Below are 20523 nucleotides of genomic sequence, written 5' to 3' on the forward strand. Positions count from 1 at the left end.
CTATTAGTTTTCCATGTTCACTAATTGTGTGAAAAAGATGTGAAGAAAGGCCCAGAGAAGAGAAAGTCATGGAGTCAAGGTTCTCATTAAAGTAAAATGGCTTAAGTATCAGGGATTCTGTTTTCATTCTCATAGTGGAGATTTTTTTTCTCAGAATATGAAGAAGATTTTGAAGCAGATGAGGAGAAACAAGATGAGAAAGCTAATGAAGAAGGACAGGCTGATGATCAAATGAATGGGATGTCAAAGTCACCCTCAGATGATGAAAAAGATCATTTAGACCCTGCAAAGGAGAGTGAAACCTCGTGGCAGAAGGCGGCAGATGCTGATGACAATGTGAAAGATGAAGGTGACGGATGCTCTGACAGTGAGCTGGAGGAGGAGAAACAAGGCAAGTTGTTCTACTTACCATGTGATGTGTGCTGTTCAGCAAAGATGCTGACTACTTTTCTTTTCTTTATATTTGATGAGATGACCCTCTTTTAAGGGAACTTTTAGAGGCTGGTTCCCTAACCAGAGGATGCTGATCAATCAGTCTTCCATAGATACCCAACTTACGGGGTGGGTCCTTAACCCCTTCTCTTTCCTTAGTTTGCTGGGATTTTTTAATAGGGGTCAGGTAAAGCTTGTTGTGACATGTCTTCTGTTTACTTAGAAAGTTACTCCTTTTTTTTAATGTTTATTTATTTTGAGAGAGAGAGAGAGAGAGAGAGAGAGAGAGAGACAATGAGTAGGAGAGGGGGAGAGAGAGAGAGAGAGAGAGAGAGAGAGAGAGAGAATTCCAAGCAGATTCTGTACTGTCAGCAAAGAGCCCAAGCAGGGCTTGGACTCACAAACTGAGATCATGACCTGAGCAGAGATCAAGAGTCATGCTTAACCAACTAAATCACCCAGGTGCCCCTCCTTTTTTTTTCCTTTTTCTTTTTCTTATTTTTTTTAATCCCAAAGAATTCCCTCTTACACATATACACACACCATTTTGTGGCCTTAGAAAAATGAAAAGTAGCTCCTTTTCAGTTAAAGGGAAAGTTGAAAACTCCTGCCTTAGGTTCACTTTTTTGTCTTAACTTACCTGAACACAGGGTGCTGACGTCTTAGTTTCATGTAAGGATCATCTCTCATGGCAAAGGAGACCTCCTCATAGTCCTTAAGCCTAAAATGATTCTGAGTGTTCATGGGAAAAATACAGAGAGGTTTTCAGGTAGACAAAGAAACCATCATCTGAGGCTTATCTCAAACATTTGAAGACTTTTTTTAATATGTCAATTTACCGAAGTAATGTTTGGTCAAAGAAGGAACCGATTTCCTGCTTTGTCCCATAAGGGTTTGGCCAAGGCTATGTGATTCTTAGTTAATCAGAGATCTTTCCTGGTACATCCAGAACATTAATAGTTATAACCGTAACACTGTCATATTTAAGTATGTGTATGTCTTTGTAGTTTGTGTTGGGCTAGAAAATAAGTTTATATCATGATGACTTTTTTATTTGTTTTTAAAGTTTATTTATTTATTTTTGAGAGAGAGTGAGAGAGCACATACAAGCAGGGGAAGGGCAGAGAGAGGAGAGAGAGAATCCCAAGCAGGCTCTGCACTGTCAGTGCACAGCCCGATAAGGGGCTCAATCCCATGGAACTGCGAGATCGTGACCTGAGCCAAAGTCATACACTCAACCAACTGAGCCACTTAGGTGCCCCCATGATGACTTTTTGAATTGCTGTCTATTTTCACCATTCTTTCCAGCTCTCAGCATTTTTTCTGTATAAAATCTCAAACTTTGGGGGCACCTGGGTGGCTCAGGTGGTCGAGTGTGCGACTTTAGCCCAGGTCATTGTCTCCCGGTTCGTGAGTTCGAGCCCCACATCAGGCTAACTGCTACTGTCTTCCTGTCAGTGCAGAGCCCACTTTGGATTCTCTGTCCCCTTCTCTCTGCCACTCTCCCGTTCACACTCTCCAAAAAGTAAATAAATATTTTTTTTAAATCTCAAAATTTTGAATTCAGCAAATATATTAGGATAATATAAAATAAAAGTAAATTCAGTAATCAAGTAATCACAAGAGCAAATATTTATAGTTTCACTCTCTTCAAGAAAGAATTTAAGCAAACCTATTCTAAAATTTCATGCACACATATACAAGGCAATAACATGCAGAAATAATTTAGAGTAAAAGGGAAGATAATTTTACTAGGAACCATAGATGAGACCATCAATAAGCTTGAACTAAAAATTTAACCCTGAGTTTCCTGACAGTCAAAGCAAAGAGTGAAGCATGATGTGAAAATTTAGAATGATGTTCACTATTAGTAAACTTGAAAACAAGATTTGCTGTCACTTTCATTATAGTTGAAAGAACTACTCAAGATTAACGGTCTGGCATTGAAATATTTTTTGTGAAGTCTTAAACTAGCCCTTTTCTATAATTTCTCTTAATACTTATATTTTATGTTTCCAGGCATGCTTAATATGTAAGCTTTTTTCCCCCTCAATTTGAATGTGAGCATCGAATTTAAATTTACATTACTATCTGATATAGGGAAAGTTAAAGAATTCTATGAAAAAGTGATGTCACCTGAGTCAAATTTTAAAGAAGCTGTACAAATGACTTGAACCTGGAAAATACTTGAAAATGTGTTTGCATGTAAATATAACTGGTTCAAAACACAAAGGACTCAATTTTTCACTTCTTCAGTATGGTGGAGAATTATCAAGGGCTGATTTCATGAAGATTCAATACATTCTTTCAGTAGTTGGGCATCTGGGATTATTTTTGTGCTGCTTAATCATCTTTTTTTCTTGGGATCAAATGGATTTTTTCTATGACAGATTAATTTTTATGTTCAAACAGAGAGGGGTGTAGGCAGTACCTGGATATTCCTGGAGGAAAAGCTTTAGTCATTTAGACCTGTAATTATTGAATAACAGGCAGAGATTGGTAAGCTTTATCATTGAATACTGCTTGCATATAAATAATTGGAACCCTATGTTTGGAAAGGTATTCCAAAGGTATTTATTGTTTATTAAAACTCAGTGCTAAGCACTATACCAAATATTTTATATGAATTATCTGATTTACTTCAAACAATCTTAAAAGGAAGGTACTTTTTCTTTTCATCTCCATTTTTTCAAATAAACTTGGAAATGGCGGGATTAAGTAACTCACATAGCCAGAAAGTAACAGAGCCAAGACATAAACATTACTTAAGTTTAGAGCCTGCATTTTGGAGAAACAACAGAACTATGATTTTTCCAAATGAGAAAATATCTATTTATCTAAAAGTAAAGAAAATCCCCCTAATAAAAGGATTCTTCTTCCTTAAGACAATACAGTTTAGAGGTACTTATCTTGAGTTCATCTTATTCTCTAGCTTCTGTTTTTTGTTTTGTTTTTAAACAGAGGAGATAAAAACAGACATTTTCTGCTTTTACTCAAATTTACCTTTCTCTTCCCTGGATGGGCCTCCCTGTCCACCTCCAGGCCTTTCATTCAATTCCAGCTTAGCCCCCTTCTCTTCCACCCACACTCTCCTCCTTTAGCAGTCTTCACTGATCTCTTTATTTTATGAAACTCTATCATTCAGTAATTCTTTATTCTTTTATTGTTTCATATGTTAAATTTTACCTTTCAAGTTCATTACACAAGTTACTGACAAAGTTATTTACACTATGAAAGCTAGGACTGTATGCTGTCTTTGTTATTCCTCACAAAGGTGATTTCTTAAAAGATATTTCATAAATATTAAGCAATTACTTGACTGTTTTTTTTTTAAGTTTATTTATTTTGAGAAAGAGAGAGAGCGAGAGAGAGAGCATGCACAAGCGAGGGAAAGGCAGAGAGAGAGGGCGAAGAGCTAAGCTCAAGCAGCTTCACACCATCAGCACAGAGCCTGATGTGGGGCTCAAACCCATGAACCATGAAATAATGACCTGAGGCAAGATCAAGTGTCGGATGCTCAGCCGACTGAGCCACCCAGGCACCCTAATTACTTAATTGTTTTAACACCAGGAATACTTGATTGTTTTAACACCAAGAATACTAAGATGCCATGATATCTAGTTACATTTACATTGTATGTTATTATTAGAATTTTATTGAAAAAGATTGTATAGAGTTAGCTGCAATTTAGGTGTAGAATATATAATACTTTAAAGAGATATGTAATAAAAGCTACCACAATGTACGAAATCTAGCACGCAGAGGTTGGGAAATTTAAAAGGCAAAAATTAAATTTGCCAACTATTTTTTTTAAGAGAAAGAGAAAGAGAGAGAGAGAGAGCAGGGGAGGAGCAGAGGGAGAGGGAGAGGGAGAATCTTAAGTAGGGTCCATACCCAATGCAAAGCCCAACGTGGGGCTTGAACTCAGGACTGTGAGATCATGACCTGAGTTGAAATCAAGAGTCAGATGTTTAACCAACTAAGCCCATGTGGCGCCCCCACCAACTATTTTATTTTGTTGTTTCAATAATGATATTATTAAGCTATCCTTTTTCAGAGCTCTTTTGCATTTTTGGTATTTACAATAAAGCTTTGCCATTATTCTGAAATAAAATCTCATCATTTATTACTGTTTCTTTCTTCTACCTCCAGGCTCTTTTATTTCCCTTCCCTTGATTTTGATAACCTGGCCTTGTGTTATTCAGAAACATTCCTTTTAGCATGTGGAGTATCAAAATTAGAGGTTTCACCCAGCAAACAAAGTAGCATGCTTTAAAATTGATAATGACACAATAGATTCCTTGGAACACTCTATTAAAAAGCCAGACAGCATTTCATCTTCAGAAGTGTAAGAGGCATATTGTGACCACTGAATCTGAGACACCAGTTCATCCTTTTTATTGACATGATTAAGAATCTTGCTGTTAGTATTTGGATGTGTTTCATTTGAACCTGCCTGCACCTGTTCCCAGAGGGCAAACAATTGCCCAGGCTGTCACTCTAGTGACAAGTCGGTCCCATTTAAACTGCCAGCTAACAATTGCGTGGGCCTGCCTTGATGAATGCTCTCTGCTGAGCAGCCCATGAGTGATGAGCGCTAGGGACCGAGAGCCACTAGGAGAGCACCCTGGTTTAGGAATGACGGGTGAGACTTTCCATCGTTTACAAAGAATGACACCTTCTTTTTCTCTGCATTTGTGTTGGCAACCCTAGGCGCTAATTCACTAGTTGAAAATATATTGTCATAGATGAATGTTATAAGGTTGAGGGGAAAAGTGTCATGTCACTGACAATACACTTTTGTGCTTTTATGGACAGTTTGGTTGATAATGCTTATGAGTAAGAGGTAAAGAATAAATAGTTCCTTAAGAGTAGAGTAAGAGAGGGGCGCCTGGGTGGCTCAGTCAGTTAAGCGGCCGACTTTGGCTCAAGTCATGATCTCACGGTCCGTGGGTTCAAGCCCCGCGTCGGGCTCTGTGCTGACAGCCCAGAGCCTGGAGTCTGTTTCAGATTCTGTGTCTCCCTCTCTCTGACCCTCCCCCATTCATGCTCTGTCTCTCTCTGTCTCAAAAATAAAATAAATGTTAAAAAAAAAAAAAAAAGAGTAGAGTAAGAGAGACAGAGAGAGAAACTCTTCCCAGAATTGCAAAAGATAGAATATAATAATTAAAACAAATGCTTTTTCTAGTAAGAAATATAATATTTCACTTGTGCTATTTTCCAGTCTGTTGAAGAAATAGTCCTTATAGACTTATAAAATTCCCGAGTCACAAAAGATATTCTATTTACTGGACTTACTGACTTCAACAATCTCACTCTTCATTTCTTGGCCTGACTATTGAAGAGGAGCTTGAGGGAAGCCTCCTCCCTCTGTGTTGAATTATAAGTGATGTGAAACCACATTCTGTGGACTTCAGTGTAACTTGACTGCTCCTTGGAGCAGAGAAGATTAGGGGAAGATTGTAGGTGGCCTTCTGGTCAGACTCTATATGTGTGGGTTTTTTGTTGGCTGGTTGGTTGGTTGGTTGGTTTTTTACATGATTAGTCAAACTTTAATTTTTCTGAATGGCAAGAATTCCTCAATCCATATTCACTTTTTTATTGTTGAAGCAAGAAGGCATGGCTTTCAGGTGAATATTTAAATGCAGACTCATCTTTTAGTCCACATAAAATACTTTCCTATGAGGTATTTCTCTACAGTTTTGAATCTGCCTTGTACACAACAAAGGCATTATGAAGACACCCAGTAAAGTCTTGTGGAATATATGGCTGATGGAGTAGATTAATGATAAATATAAAAGGACTTAGGCAGGACAGTGTGACACAGGATTTGATTATATTCCTAGTATTTTAAGTATTCATTGTAGTGTTTTAAAAAGTGCAATTAAAGGTACATATGGAGAAACTTTTAAGTTTTTTAAAATTTTTTCTTCTCCCCCTAACAGAGTTGTATTTACCTATAGATATTTATTCTTACAAAGTAATGCATATATTTGTCTCATTGATGAATTGAGTAATGACTTATCAGTGTGAAGACATGTGGTCTCCCTTAAGACAAATAACTAGTTAGTGTTCATAGCTAGAATTTAATGACTTCTAGTTTTATTTTCTTAAGCATACGCTCATTCGATAATATTTATGAGTACAAAGCACTTGCCTAATTAGGCATTATTGTATATGAAACTATTGACTAAATCATAGTATCTAATATAAAATATAAACAGTTTTATGAACTCATGGGTATAATCAAGATAGAACTATTAGTATGAGCAGGATGTATAAACTCATGTGTCGTGGTCAATTTGAAGACAGTAGGAACAGTGCCTATGCAGATTTTTCTGTGAACCCTCGGACTAAAGAATGGGAGAGAGAAGCAATTTGTATTAGAGTTCGAAAGAGTATTGGGTTCATTGGGTTGGGATGCATGGTATGTTCCTGGGGTGATCTACATTATTAACTGAATTTACATATTTGAGTTTATGCACTTTTTAAAGTGTCCATAGGGTTTCAAGCTAGTAAACCCAAAACAAAGTAGTTAAAATCAGGACACTAATGGAGAAAATGGTGAATTTAAACTATAATAGAACCATGTTCGGGGCACCTGGGTGGCTCAGTCAGTTAAGCATCCGACTTCGGCTCAGGTCATGATCTCGCAGTTTGTGGGTTTGAGCCTCCCGTCAGGCTCTGTGCTGACAGCTCAGAGCCTGGAGCCTGCTTCGGATTCTGTGTCTCCCTCTCCCTCTGTCCCTCTCCCCGGTCACACTCTGTCTTTCTGTCTTTCTTTCAAAAGTAAATAAACATTAAAAATTAAAAAAAAATTCTATGCTAGAGGGTGAGGAAATGATTGAAAGCTAAGGTTGGGACTTAAGATTGGTTCAAAGCAAACAACATAGTGAGATCATGGTGAGAGTATAACAGCAGCTGCTGAGAGAGCTAGCCATGGTCGTTGTAAGGAGAATGAATAAACATCTGAGTGAACATGTGTGGTTGATCCATTGTGTTCTCACAAAAGGAAGCAGTGTCTGGCTAGAGTGTGTAGTCTCTGTGGAAGCAGGGACCTGGCCTGCCATTTTTTATTCTGGGTCCTTAAACCTTAACGCATTGCTTGACACATAAGGGGTGCTCCATATGCATTTAATGAATGAATCTATGTAAGTGGGTAGAAAGGTAAACAACTCAGCGGCTCAGTTATGAGAGGGGATAGCATAGCTCCTCATGAATTTGTGAGACTGGTGTTGACTGTGGATGTGTGAGTGTCGGCACCCTTGTTCAGGTGTGTATTGACTTGGCTAGGCAGGCAGTATAAACAGTGGAGATTACTGTATATATATGTGTATATATATATATATATATATATGTGTGTATATATACACATATATATACAGTGGCCAAAATGGAGAATGACCACTAGAGATATAAAAGGAGGACAGATTGAATTCCATGAGTTCAGATGTTTTGGAAAGAACTATTTTTTATTTGTTGTTCTAGGGTGCTGACAGTAGAGAGTTAGTTAAGAGAAGCAATAGTAGGTCCATGACAGTGGATGCTCTCTGTTTGAAGGCCTTTTGGCAAGAAGAGTGGTCTTGGCTTTACTACAGTGGGTCATTAAAAAAAATGTTTTGCAAAACCTGCTACTTTATAGCTAATGGACATTGGGTATTATTTAACTTCTCTGGGCCTTACTTTCTAGATCTAGAAAAGAACATAGCTATTCCGTGGGATTAAGTGAGATGTTTTTTAAGTATTTACCTCATTTTTTGGTACACAGTAGGTGCATAACCATGATCAGGTTTTATTGTTTGTTTGTTTTTTTTCCTAAGCAATTGGTAGCTGCAGTTACTATGCTTCATATAACACAGGGTGAAATCACAAGACAGAAATGTATTAAGCTATACTTAACATGGATGATTTCATAGAGGGGGAAAGACTAAAAGTCATAAAGAAATCATTATTCAATTTGATTATGTTAATTTTGTGTCATGTGATTTCTACAATGACTTACAGAGAAAAATAAGTAGAATTCGCCCCATTTTATAGGCAAGAAAACAGAAGCCTAGAGAGGGTAAGTGAAACAGCCAAAGTGAAAGCTAGTAAGTAGCTGAGTCATGATTGAAACACCAAGGTTTATCTTACAGGACGACATGTTATTTTCTCTCAGTCTCATGTTGTGTGAAGTAGTAGTGATGCAGAAGAAGGAATGGTTGTCAATGACATGAAAAGAGAAGACAGTGAAGGATGTGGAGACTGACTGAATGGGCAGAGTGGAAAGTGAGAGGTCCTGCTTATGATATGGAATCATAGTACCACACATGCTGGCTTTGGCCAAAGATTTGGGCAACGAGTGCAGATCATTTCTTTACTGTAACACCAAGAGCAGATTCTTTCAGCATCAGTACCTGGAGGGAGCACCAGAGAGACAAATAGTATTGGGTGGGAGGCAGAGTTGCTTACTAACATGACTTCCAGCTAATTTTTTCCCTACTAATGACAAAAAAAATTACATATGTTACCTCAAAGTTCTTTTAGGCAAAAATTTCTATATAAAAATTTGCTTCATTTCTAAGACAATAAATAAAATTAGTGTTGAAAATCCCAGTCCATGGCCCTAAAACATTTCATTTTGAGCTTTTTTTTTTTTTTTTTTTTTTAGACAAAGTCTTGCCCCAGTGTCTGCATGAAAATGAGATAAAGGAATGAGAGAGAAACTAACTTGTATGGCAAGGTTAGAGAGAAATTGGAAAACTGGAATGAGTTTATATGGGAGATCAGGTACCCTTGCCTCTTGAAGGTCATTCATTCTCCTGATCTCTCTTCTCTATGGGACTGGCTCAAAATGAGCCAGAGTGTGTTCCAGCCTTTTGAATTAAAGTAACACAATTAATAGAAGCCAAAGAAAGGTAGCTACTAAAGAAAAGTCGAGGAACGCTCATTTTTTTTTTTTATTATGTGAACAACTCTCAGAGCCAAAAGTCAGAGCCATTATATCAACACTAAGATGGTAGACACGAATATTTTCGGAAGTACAGAACGAGTATAATATGGCCTTCTAGCTCATTGTGCAGTTAATGAAAGCTACCGATTGAACAAGTAGCAAGTAAGAGTTCTTTTCCTTTAAAAAAAAATGAGATGCTTTAGAGAGAGGGAGATCATACTCCCTAGAGTGTCTGAATTGGGACAAATAAGATAGAGAACAGTTGTCCTTGATCTGCTGTGCTCCCTACTGAGAGACGGTATATCCAGATTTTATAAAATGGAGATAAAGAAAGAGTGGTTCAAGTATGCGTTTCCTTGGAAAACAGTGGTCATCTGGTGCCTGTCAAGGTAGTTGGGAGATAAGAACAAATGGAATTGTGCTTAAGGGGTTCTGTTGCTTAAAGGCTTTTTAGAGTTTGTTTTTTTACCGCTGTGTAGCATCTCTCAAATCTTTGTGGAAACTCTGATAAGTCTCTGTGACTATACTTAAAATTCTAAGCCCTGTCACGGAGAGCCATTTGGGCTGGAGGGTGTGAAGGAGAAGGATAAGAGTAAAGACAGGTATTTCTTCCCTTAAAGTCTGCATCAGCTGCTAGAGTCATCTGTGTAGCTGCCAAGCAGAAATAAAAGAAACAGAGAAAAGAGTAAGGAGAACACAGAGAAAACAAGAAACCTAGGAAGCTTTTAAGTGTAGGATATTTCATTTGAAAATATATTCTGTAAAAAACAATTGTTAACACAGATCTGTTGATTAAAAACTCAAAAGCAAGTTTGTCTTTCTCTGGCCCACAGCATATGCCATGACTTTCAGGATGTGCATCTTCCTTACAGAGATTCAGTGTGTATGTTGCTTTCTTGGAGATTTTTGAAAGTGCTTTTGGGTAGTAAGCACATTTTGGGCTTCAGTTAGTTTCTAGACTGTGTATTGGTTGCATTACATCAGCATTACTGCCTAAGTCTCCTAGAATCCCTTTTACTGCTTCCATGTGCACGTCTCCCAGCTCCTGCACTCTCTACCTTCTTCAGAGGATACTTCTTTAGAGGACAGCCCTGGGCCATGGAGCTGCTTCACCCACAGGTGCAAAGCACCTGAAAGTGCCAAGGAGTTTATCTTCCCCTGGGGTGGCCGGTAGCCATGTCTGACTGGAGCAGAATATGAAAGCCACACTCCTTCCTTAAGGGAGGAAAAATTCTAATATTCCTGTAAGAGTTTCTCCTGGAACATATCCTTAATACGTCACTTGCTCATGAATCCTGACTTCAGGGTCTGCTTTTGGGGGAACCTGAGATCAGACAACATCTCCTCCTACACACACACACACACACACACACACACACAGAAGCATCACCTCAAAATATTTTTAAAGTGTCTTGGTAGTTTGCAAACACATAGATCTTTCTAGTACACCTTGCTAGCTGGATATGGTGGATGTTACAGTAGATACAAATTTAAATTTTACGCACAGAGAATACTGTGGCTACCAAGGATGATAATGAAATAAGTGCTCTTACTAAATAAATAAAAGATTAATCGGTTACTTCTACAATGAAATAGATACTTACAAATGTTTTCCAATAAAATGGCTTTCAATCAATCAATCAATCAATCAATAAATAAATACAGTTGGGTTTCAGTTAGATGTGGTTTCCTATTGAAAACTTCTGGAGACTCACAGATTACATAGATTTTTATCTTGATAATTATGCACAACCTATGTGAAAAGGGTATCAAGTCTATTAACCTATATTAAAAAATTTTAGTTTTATTTTTGCTAACAAAATTCCCACAATTAAACCAATTGCTTAATGGAAAAACAATGATATCATCATTTTTGTTTTTTAGATATAAAAACTGCTTCATCGTCCTCATCCAGAAGTCACCCATGCTCTAGTTGCAGTGAAGATGAATCCACACTGGGGGATAGGGAAGCCCACACTGAGAACAGTCCAAACAAAAGTTCCAGAAGTTCATCTTTTCAGGAGTCGAGTGAAAATGATGAGGCAGGAAAATCCTGCCTTCCAATTGAGGATTCCCAAGAAGTTGAAATTGAAGACCAAGAAATAATGACAGCAGATGTAGAGACCAAGCCTTTGCCAATAGAGGAATGCTTGAAGAATGTTCTTGAAGAAGAAATGGAGAAAGGAACCCAAGTGATTGCAGAGGGCATATCTGAGAAGTCCAGGGAACATGTTTCCAAGGAAGAAAAAGAAAAGGATAAAAGTAAGCTTTGGGAAGGAAGCACTGCTAAGGTGAAGGACAAAAAAGCAGGTCCCTATAGGGTGGAGAAAGGTGGTAAGTATGGCCATTGAGTTGACCTGCCATTGTTCCCATGCATGGAAGCTGATTTTGGTCATTGCATTCTGCCAAAGCTTGGGAAATACTATTGTGATAATGCCAGAGTCATTCAATTATTTTCTTATTTCTCTCTTCATCACATAATCATACATGTACACTCAGCTTGCTGTTTTTCTTCTACTGCGTTTTAAAAATTACTTGATAAACCTTATATAGCTTGTTTCCTATTTTCTGTAAATTCCTTCTTATGGTAATTCTCTTTCAAGAATCAAATAAAACACAATATGTGTCTGAAGGCAAGGGTACGTGTGGCTTTTTAGAGGTTATTTAATACTAGGAATACTATTTGTTCTTAGCTATATATGCATTGATATATATATATACACACACACATATACGTATACACACACACACACACACACACACACACACACAGAGCTAACATTGGTAGGTACTTCCTATGTGCCAGTTCTAAACACTTACATATATTAACTCATCTACTCCCCATAATAGCCCAATATCCCCATAGTTAGGTTCTATTATCATCATCTCTTTTTTCATAGGTGACAAAATTATGTCTCAGAGAGGTTAAATAACTTGTCAAGGATTATACAACTAATAAGAAGCATTCCTAGGATTTGAATTCAAGCACAGTAGTTCCAGATTTTAAAGATTGTCTATTGTATCTGCGCAATAGGAATTTAAATTTAGATAAAAATATGAAAATTTCATAGAAAACCCCTAACTTTACTTTGAGTTCTTCTCTGAAACTAAGTAACTTCCTGACCCAGGGGTTCCTGAATGAGTATGCAGCATAGTTCCATCTGACATGGGAAGAGTGGAGAGTGTCCCACAGTAATCAGGTCCCAGGACGTTAGACATGTGGAAAGTTTGATGTCTTTCTCAACTTTAGTAGGACAGGTAAGGGACCAAGTTGTGTCCTGTGGACAGCTGGACCTGCCAGATATTTGGCTTTCACACAGATCCTGTGGCCTGTAATTCTCTCTGTTCCCTGCTCCCTCTCGTCTGTCTCCTTTGCCAACATAGTGGGCATTCTTCTTAATTCCAAGATAAAATCTGTGCTCATATTTTAGTATTACTAAAATTCATCTGCTTAAAACTTATGAATACTTTTAATGTTTCTAACATTTATAGGACCTTAAAAGCTGTAATGAAACCACTGTGGCCTACATATAGGAATTGAAGATGTTGAATAGTTATCTTTCAATTCAATCATTATCATTAACTTTCTACTATGTGCAGGACACCATGGTCAATAAGAAATGTGTAATGTGAAACAGAGGGTACCTGCCATCAAATGCTAAGGGGAAATCTTGGCACGCCAATAATTAGACAAAGGTCAGTAAGTAGTCATTCGTAAAACCAGAGAAGGTACAAATGCTACGGCATTTCAAAAGAAGGGGAAAGTCCCATTTGGTTAAGCACACCTTGAACGTTTTTGTGAAGGATTCTTTTGAGGAAGGCTTTAAAGGTTAGGTATGATTATTAAGATGGAATGGAGGACAATAAAAACATTTCAGATGGTGTTATGTAGCAAATTTGAATAATTTTGGAATGAACAACTTGACAAGCTTCCACCCACAGGCCAAATCTGGCCTACCACTTTTATTTTTTTCCTGTATTGTCAGTGAGCTAAGAATTTTTTTTTTAATTTTAAAAATTTATTTATTTATTTGTTTAAGTAATCTCTACACTCAACGTTGGGGCTCAAACTCATGACCCCAAGATCAAGAGTCGCATGCTCCTCTGACTGAGCCAGCCAGGTGCCCCTAAAATTTTTAAATGGTTGGAAAAAATCAAAAGGATATTAATATGTAGTGACGTAAAAATTCAATTCAATTCAAACTTCAGGGTCAGAAAATAAAGTTTTACTGTGACAGAGCCATGCTCATTTGTTTGTTATTAACGCTGCTTTTGCATTGCAAGGGCAGAGTTAAATCATTGCGGCAGAGACCGTATAGCCCATAAAGCCCTAAGAATTCACTAACTGGCCCTAAATAGAAAAAGGTTGCCATCTTCTGCCCTGGGATTATAACACAGATCCCTGAGATTTTCAAAAGGATTTTTTCATATAAGAGTTGAGATTCTTGTTAAAATAATTTGAAACCCTTTTATAAAATAATTCAAGTCTTCAATCTTGGATTTCATTGCTCATTTCTGGAGCATACAATGTATAATCTAGGAAATTTATACGATTTGACAAGCTGCTGCTCAAAAAAGGTAGAGATGTTAAAGTTCATTAGTAACATTGATGCTATGACTTCTTTTACCTCCATTTCAGACAAATAGATTGTTTGCCTGGACTTGTGTACATAGACATCTTTTTGAAAAGTAAGATGCATATAATGCAGGCTGTATTTAGATGATGGATGGAATAGCAGAAACATTAGTCTAGGATTATGCCACTTGGAAGAAAGTGAGGTGGTTTATTTTTTTCCAGATGTGTGAAATGAAGAGTGTGTAGATTTATCTTAAATATTTTTCTTAAATATTATGAGAAGTCTGTACTCTTGATTTGATAATATCTATAATTCTAAAGCATTTTGTTATCTTTTTATTTTTATTTATTTTTTTTATAAACTTTTTTTTTAACGTTTTATTTATTTTTGAGACAGAGCATGAACAGGGGAGGGTCAGAGAGAGGGAGACACAGAATCTGAAACAGGCTCCAGGCTCTGAGCTGTCAGCACAGAGCCGGACACGGGGCTCGAACTCATGGACCGCGAGATCATGACCTGAGCCGAAGTCGGCCGCTTAACTGACTGAGCCACCCAGGTGCCCCTGTTATCTTTTTATTAAGGCAGGTTCAACACTAGATGGCAAGGTTTGTGACATTTTTAATCTTTCTTAGGATTTAACACATGTACTAAGACTCTCTGTTAGTGTTTATTTTTTATTAATAGCTTATGAAATAATAGTTAGAAAATGGAGAAGAGCAGATTTTAAAAAATGACCCATAGATTTAGCACACACACAGGAATTACTTTCAACATTTGGTCAGTTTCTAAACTTTGGGTTTACAAACTTACGTTGTCATATTTTTTATAAAATGTTTTATCTTGCTTTTTATTATTAATGTTATACCATAAGCATTTTTATGTCATTATGTAATCTTTACAAATATGTTTCGTGTCTGTGTGTTATCCCGTTTTGTGGTTTTCATATAATTTAATCATTACCTGATTATTGATATTTATATTTTTCCTATTTTCACTATTGTTAATAGGACTTTAGTATCTTATTACCTAGGGTAATTTAAAGCCTATAGTTATTTTCTTAGGATAAGTTCCAAAAAGTGTAATTTCTGGATTACATTTTAAGGCTTTTGATAAAATGTGTTTTTTACAAAAGCCTGGTTGAAAAGTTTAAACAATATGGGACAGAGAAAATGAAAAGAAAATGAAATGAAAGCTAGTTTTCCTTTTCTCCCTCTATTCTTTCCCATGCAACAGAGTCATAACTGTGGAGAATATTTTTTTAGGTCTGATTCCAGAAAAAATTCTCTCTATACACATGATGAATGTATGTATTACATATATACATATATTATTTTTACATACAGATGGAAATGATACATTTTGTTTTACAACTTGCTTTTTTTCACTTAGTACTGTGTCTTCGACATCTTTTCATATCATTGCACATAACTGTATTTTACTCTTATCTACTATACATAGTATTCCATCGTAGTGCTTATTTTATAACTTTGCAAATTTTCTTAAAAATATGTTGCCTTCTGTGCAAGAATGGGTAGATTTGTTCTATGACCCATCTTCCACAAAAGAACAAAAAAACATGTAAAATGTTCAGAATGATGTAGAAGGATTAATACTATCAAAATTCAAGGATGCATAGATTATAACTCTTGGGTGCTGATGTTTTAAGTATATTCAAGGAAATGATACAATGAATTTGTAAATACTTAAAATAACAGATTAAAAGAAGTCATAAATAGTTTCAAAGACCCTTATATGAATAAACATTCTAAGAAAATTTCAGATAAAATAAGCTGGGTCCTGATTTGCTTGATGCCAAGCAAAGAGGTTATGGCTAGTTCCTTTTTCTTAATTGAGCCTTCAGTTAGATGGCTCAGGGAGAGAGGGATGGAACCGAAGTTAATGCTTGAAGTGAAGGTCACACAGGTGACTATGCTGCAAAACACAGCTTATGTAAATTAGATTAGAAGGCGTGGTAAAGATTGAAATGTGTACTATTTTACTTAGATCTCTGATTAGAACCTTAGGTCAAAATGGGGGCTGAGGTAATGTGTAGAAGATTATCTCTCATATTTGTATGGTGCCAAATTAATCATTTTCAACCAGATTTAGAATAAAAGCCGTGATTATGTTAAGAATAGGTCTGTGGGCTATAAAAATTACATTCAGTTAATGATGTTTTGTAGTGTCCAAAGTAACACAACTTAATCTGAATTGTTTTTACCTAAAATCAAAGCAGTGGATAAAGTAGTAAAGTGCTATATTCAGTGCCTACATACCTTTCAGACTGATAACGTAAAGTGATATTTTCCTTCTATGTTATATCTCACATTATTAACTGAGCTTTGTCACCAACAAATCAGATGAATTGATATAAAAGATGTGTATATGCAGTGAAGTGGGTAAAGTGAAAGATTATAATTGCTAGCTACAATGAGATAGTGTCCTTGGGAAGTAATTCAATATGATAGGGCACAGTGTTATTTTTGTGCTATTTTTCTCTGTTATTTTCAGTTTAAGCTGTATTAATGCATTATGGCACGATCTTTGTTTTATGTTGTAATGGCGAAACAATTAAGGTAGATTAATTTGTGAGGTTAATATAATTTATACATCACGAATATAAATAAAATATTAAGAATAGAGTACTGTAATATAAAGTAAAATATATATTTATATGTAAATGGGAAGATGTCATAGTGCTTGGCTAGGAAATATAAACCTAAATAATGTTATGGCTAAAGTAATATTCAGTTTGATCATCATGCAGGCAAGTTAGATGGTCCTGATGAGAGAACAAGACAATCATGTGTTATGATTTGCAGTCCAAATACCATTTCTGGATGAATTGTGAAAGCACACAGTTATTTGTTCCAATAGATTTCGTCTGCCAATAAATATGTTTTGGTTATCTGCTTTATGCCACACTGTTCTTGGTGTGAACATCATCAAGTCCCTGCCCGTATCGGAGTTTATGTTGTAGTGAGAGATATACCTGAGAAGTAAAAAATTAACAAGTAATGAGGTATCCTGGACTAAGTGTAGAAGAAAAATAAATCAGGGGAAGAGGGCAGAGTAATGGTTTGAGAAAGGGGTGGTCATCTGAAGAAAGAGCACAGGAAGCAGAGGGAATAACAAATTGAAACTCTAAATATGGGGAGCATAGTTGCTGAGTGAGGGTCCAGAAAGGAGGCTGGTGTGACAGGATCAGAATGGGAGAGACAGAAAGTGGGGGAAGATGATGGGGGTAAGGTGGGGGGGGGGGGAGGATACTTGCATGCCAAAGGGAGGATTTTATTCTGAGATAGGAAACCACTGGAAAAGTCTTAGCACACAGATGCCATGATCTGGAAGTTTTAGAAAGATTATTCTAGCTACTGTGTGGAAGACAGACTTTAGCTCTCTGCAGCTGTTATCTCCGAACAGCTGTGGTCTTGAGTTTGTAATTAATCCTGGGTTTGTGTGGGCCATGTTTCAATGCCGGAGGTAACACAGGAGCATCTTTACGGTGTAGGTAGATGGTGTTAGTCATGAAGTTTGTCATGGTGACTAGCTGGGAACGTAATTGGCCACGCAAAGAACGATTGAAACACACGGATGGTATTCAAGGTGACCCGGAACTTGGGATAAACTTGGATATGTCTTCACTTTGCCTTTATGGACTTCATACCTTCTTAAAATTAAGATGAGAAGTTCTTAGCAAAACTTTCTCCTGCTACTGAAATGTTCAGGATTATTAGCATTTTTTCAGATGGGATCAGTTTATTTTGTTTCAAAACAAGCAGAGAAGAAGGAATGTATTTAGAAAGCTTGCCTACTAATAGTGAAAACTCTATTCTTGTCACCACTTTTCAATTACAAAATTATCAAATATAGAAATAATTGGAGGAGATTGTGGCATTGTTGGCAAAGCATGGGGACATACGGCCTTTCATCATTACAGGTGAAGTTGTTAGTTTTGATACCTCATTTTTTGAAGAACATATAAAAAACATGTATCAAAGCTTCTAAAAATACGCTCTTTGAGCCAGTAATTCCAATTCCAAGAATTTGCCTTAAGGGAATAGTCAGAAAAAAATACAAAAATGATTATAAGTGGTATTTAAAATAGCTTTCTTTTTTTTTTTAATTTTTTTTTAATGTTTATTATTTTTGAGAGAGAGACAGAGACAGAGAGCAAGCAGGGGAGGGGCAGAGAGAGAGGGAGACACAGAATCGGAATCAGGCTCCAGGCTCTGAGCCATCAGCCCAGAGCCTGACCCGGGGCTCGAACTCACAGACCGCGAGATCGTGACCTGAGCCTAAGGCAGCCGCTCAACCGACTGAGCCACCCAGGCGCCCCTTAAAATAGCTTTCTAATCACATGCACACACACGCACACACACACGGACAAATAGAAATAACTCAAAATTTAACAGCAGGCAGTTGGTTAACCAAATTTTTTTAATGTTTTATTTATTTTTGAAAGAGAGAGAGAGAGAGACAGAATGAGCTGGGGAGGGGCAGAGAGAGGGAGACAGAATCTGCAGCAGGCTCCAGGCTCTGAGCTGCCAGCACAGAGCCCGATGCTCGAGCCCACGGGGCTCAAACTCGTGAACCACTAGATCATGACCTGAGCTGAAGTTGCCGCTTAAACAGTGTAGCCACCCAGGCACCCCTGGTTAGCCAAATTTTAGTAAAAACTTATTAGAACATTCTATGCAGTTACTGAAGAATCTTTTTTTATTTGATGATATGTGGAAATAGTCACAATACATTGGTAAATGAATAAAATGGGGTAAAAATGCTATCTATACTAACAGGAGGCTAAAAAAATACATAGATTCACCCATATGTTAAGTAGTAGTTCTGAATGGTGAAACTAGGATATTTTTTTAATGTTTTATTTATTTTCGAAAGAGAGAGAGAGGGAGAGAGAGAGAGAGAGAGAGAAAACATGAGTGGGGGAGGGGCAGAGAGAGACAAAGACACAGAACCCACTCTTTTTAATCCACCTAAACAAATTTTTTTTAATGTTTATTCATTCTTGAGAGGGAGAGACAGAGCTTGAGCAGGGGAGGGGCAGAGAGAGAGGGAGATGCAGAATCTGAAGCAGGTTCCAGGCTCTGAGCTGTCAGCACAGAGTGCAATGCAAGGCTCGAACTCACAAACTGCGAGATCATGACCTGACTGGAAGTCAGATGCTTAACTGACTGAGCCACACAGGTGCCCCCCCTTTTTTTTTTCTTTTTGGTACTTTATAGTCTTTTAAGGTTTTAGGTAAGAATATTTCCCTAGTTAAGGAAAGTATTGTATATATTATTTTAAAATGTTTTCATAATGAAAAAGCTCACATTATCAGATAATAATATTTTGGTATTTAAAAAACATCTTAAAATATTCTACATCATTTGAGTGGAAAAGGTGCTTTTCTAAGAAATTCTCTGTGTGAGCCTCTTCTATTTTGCTATGAAGGCTATGAGAACTGACAGTTACCTTTGCTTTTAATGGTCATCTTTAGAGAGAGGGAAGGAGAGGAGCCTCGGGGGGTGAAGAGCTAAGTAGTTAAGGACACAAAGTGATGTGTCACATTGCTGGTGCCAGGGATCAGCGTGCACAGTCCTTTCCTCTGTGTAGAAACCCTCAAGGTTAGACCCTGGCCAAGTTCTTGCTTTTAAGTTTCAGTTTCAGAACATCTGAGGAAAAAATGACCAAGTGAAGCCTTTTCTGGTCTCATACCTAATAAGTCCTTGATGCTCAGGCCAGGGTCCCATTCTTGCTAAATCTGAAGCAGGCATCACCTAACTATACATCTACTTCCAAAAGCCTTCTCATCTACTTCCAAAGCCTAACCCTCCAGGGGCAAGCCAGCAGACGTGGCCAGGTGCTGATGACAGTCCTGAGACAGAGTGACTACATGCTTCACTGTCCATTCTGAGTGAGTTGTCATTTCCACATTATGCTAATACCTTTTGGCTTCTTAGAATAGTCTTTGGTTCAATAGTTGTTAATTGTGTATTTTAATCATTGTTTTTTATTATTATTATTGTAAACCATATTTCTTTAAAAATTTTTATTGAGGTATAATTGATGCGCATTATATTATTTTAGGTGTACTCCATATTTGTATAATAAACCATATTTATATTTATGACTCCATATTTATATAATATTTATGACTCCATATTTATATAATAAACCATATTCCTTTATAGTCTACAGGTTACTTAGAAAAAAACCCAGATGTCTCATTGGCTCTGATGAAACAAAGCTTCAAGTAATTGCTATGAAATCAGACTTGCTCCCATCCTCCTGTCCCACCATCTTTGGGATTTCTATTTAAGAAATCAGCCAAGCAAATTTATACACAAGGACATAAAACACTGCTTATTTAAACTCATTAGTTATATACTGTTAACATTATTATAGTGGGCAAGATGATATTTAGCTTATATGTACTATGTTCCTAAAATAAAGATTGACTTGATAACAAACCCAACTATAATCTAATTGTCATGAGTTGATGTCATCTCTAAACTATATTGTTGTAAAAAACTTTTTTATTTGGCATACTGGATGAATGAGGAAAATTGATGTTCAAAAAAT

The 20523-nt window shown here is 36.9% G+C and overlaps 1 protein-coding gene across 1 annotated transcript in view; it reads left to right on the plus strand.

Moving 5' to 3' along the window:
* Nucleotides 1–20523, plus strand: part of ERICH3 (glutamate rich 3) — a 106454-nt gene that overhangs the window by 78271 nt on the left and 7660 nt on the right. Inside the window, 2 exon segments of the mRNA XM_019448860.2 lie at nt 155–391; nt 11249–11698. Coding sequence (XP_019304405.2) covers nt 155–391; nt 11249–11698 — 687 coding nt within the window.

Source organism: Panthera pardus, unplaced genomic scaffold (assembly GCF_024362965.1).
Source record: "Panthera pardus isolate Hobbes unplaced genomic scaffold, ASM2436296v1 HiC_scaffold_11, whole genome shotgun sequence".
NCBI classification, from domain to species: Eukaryota; Metazoa; Chordata; class Mammalia; order Carnivora; family Felidae; genus Panthera; species Panthera pardus.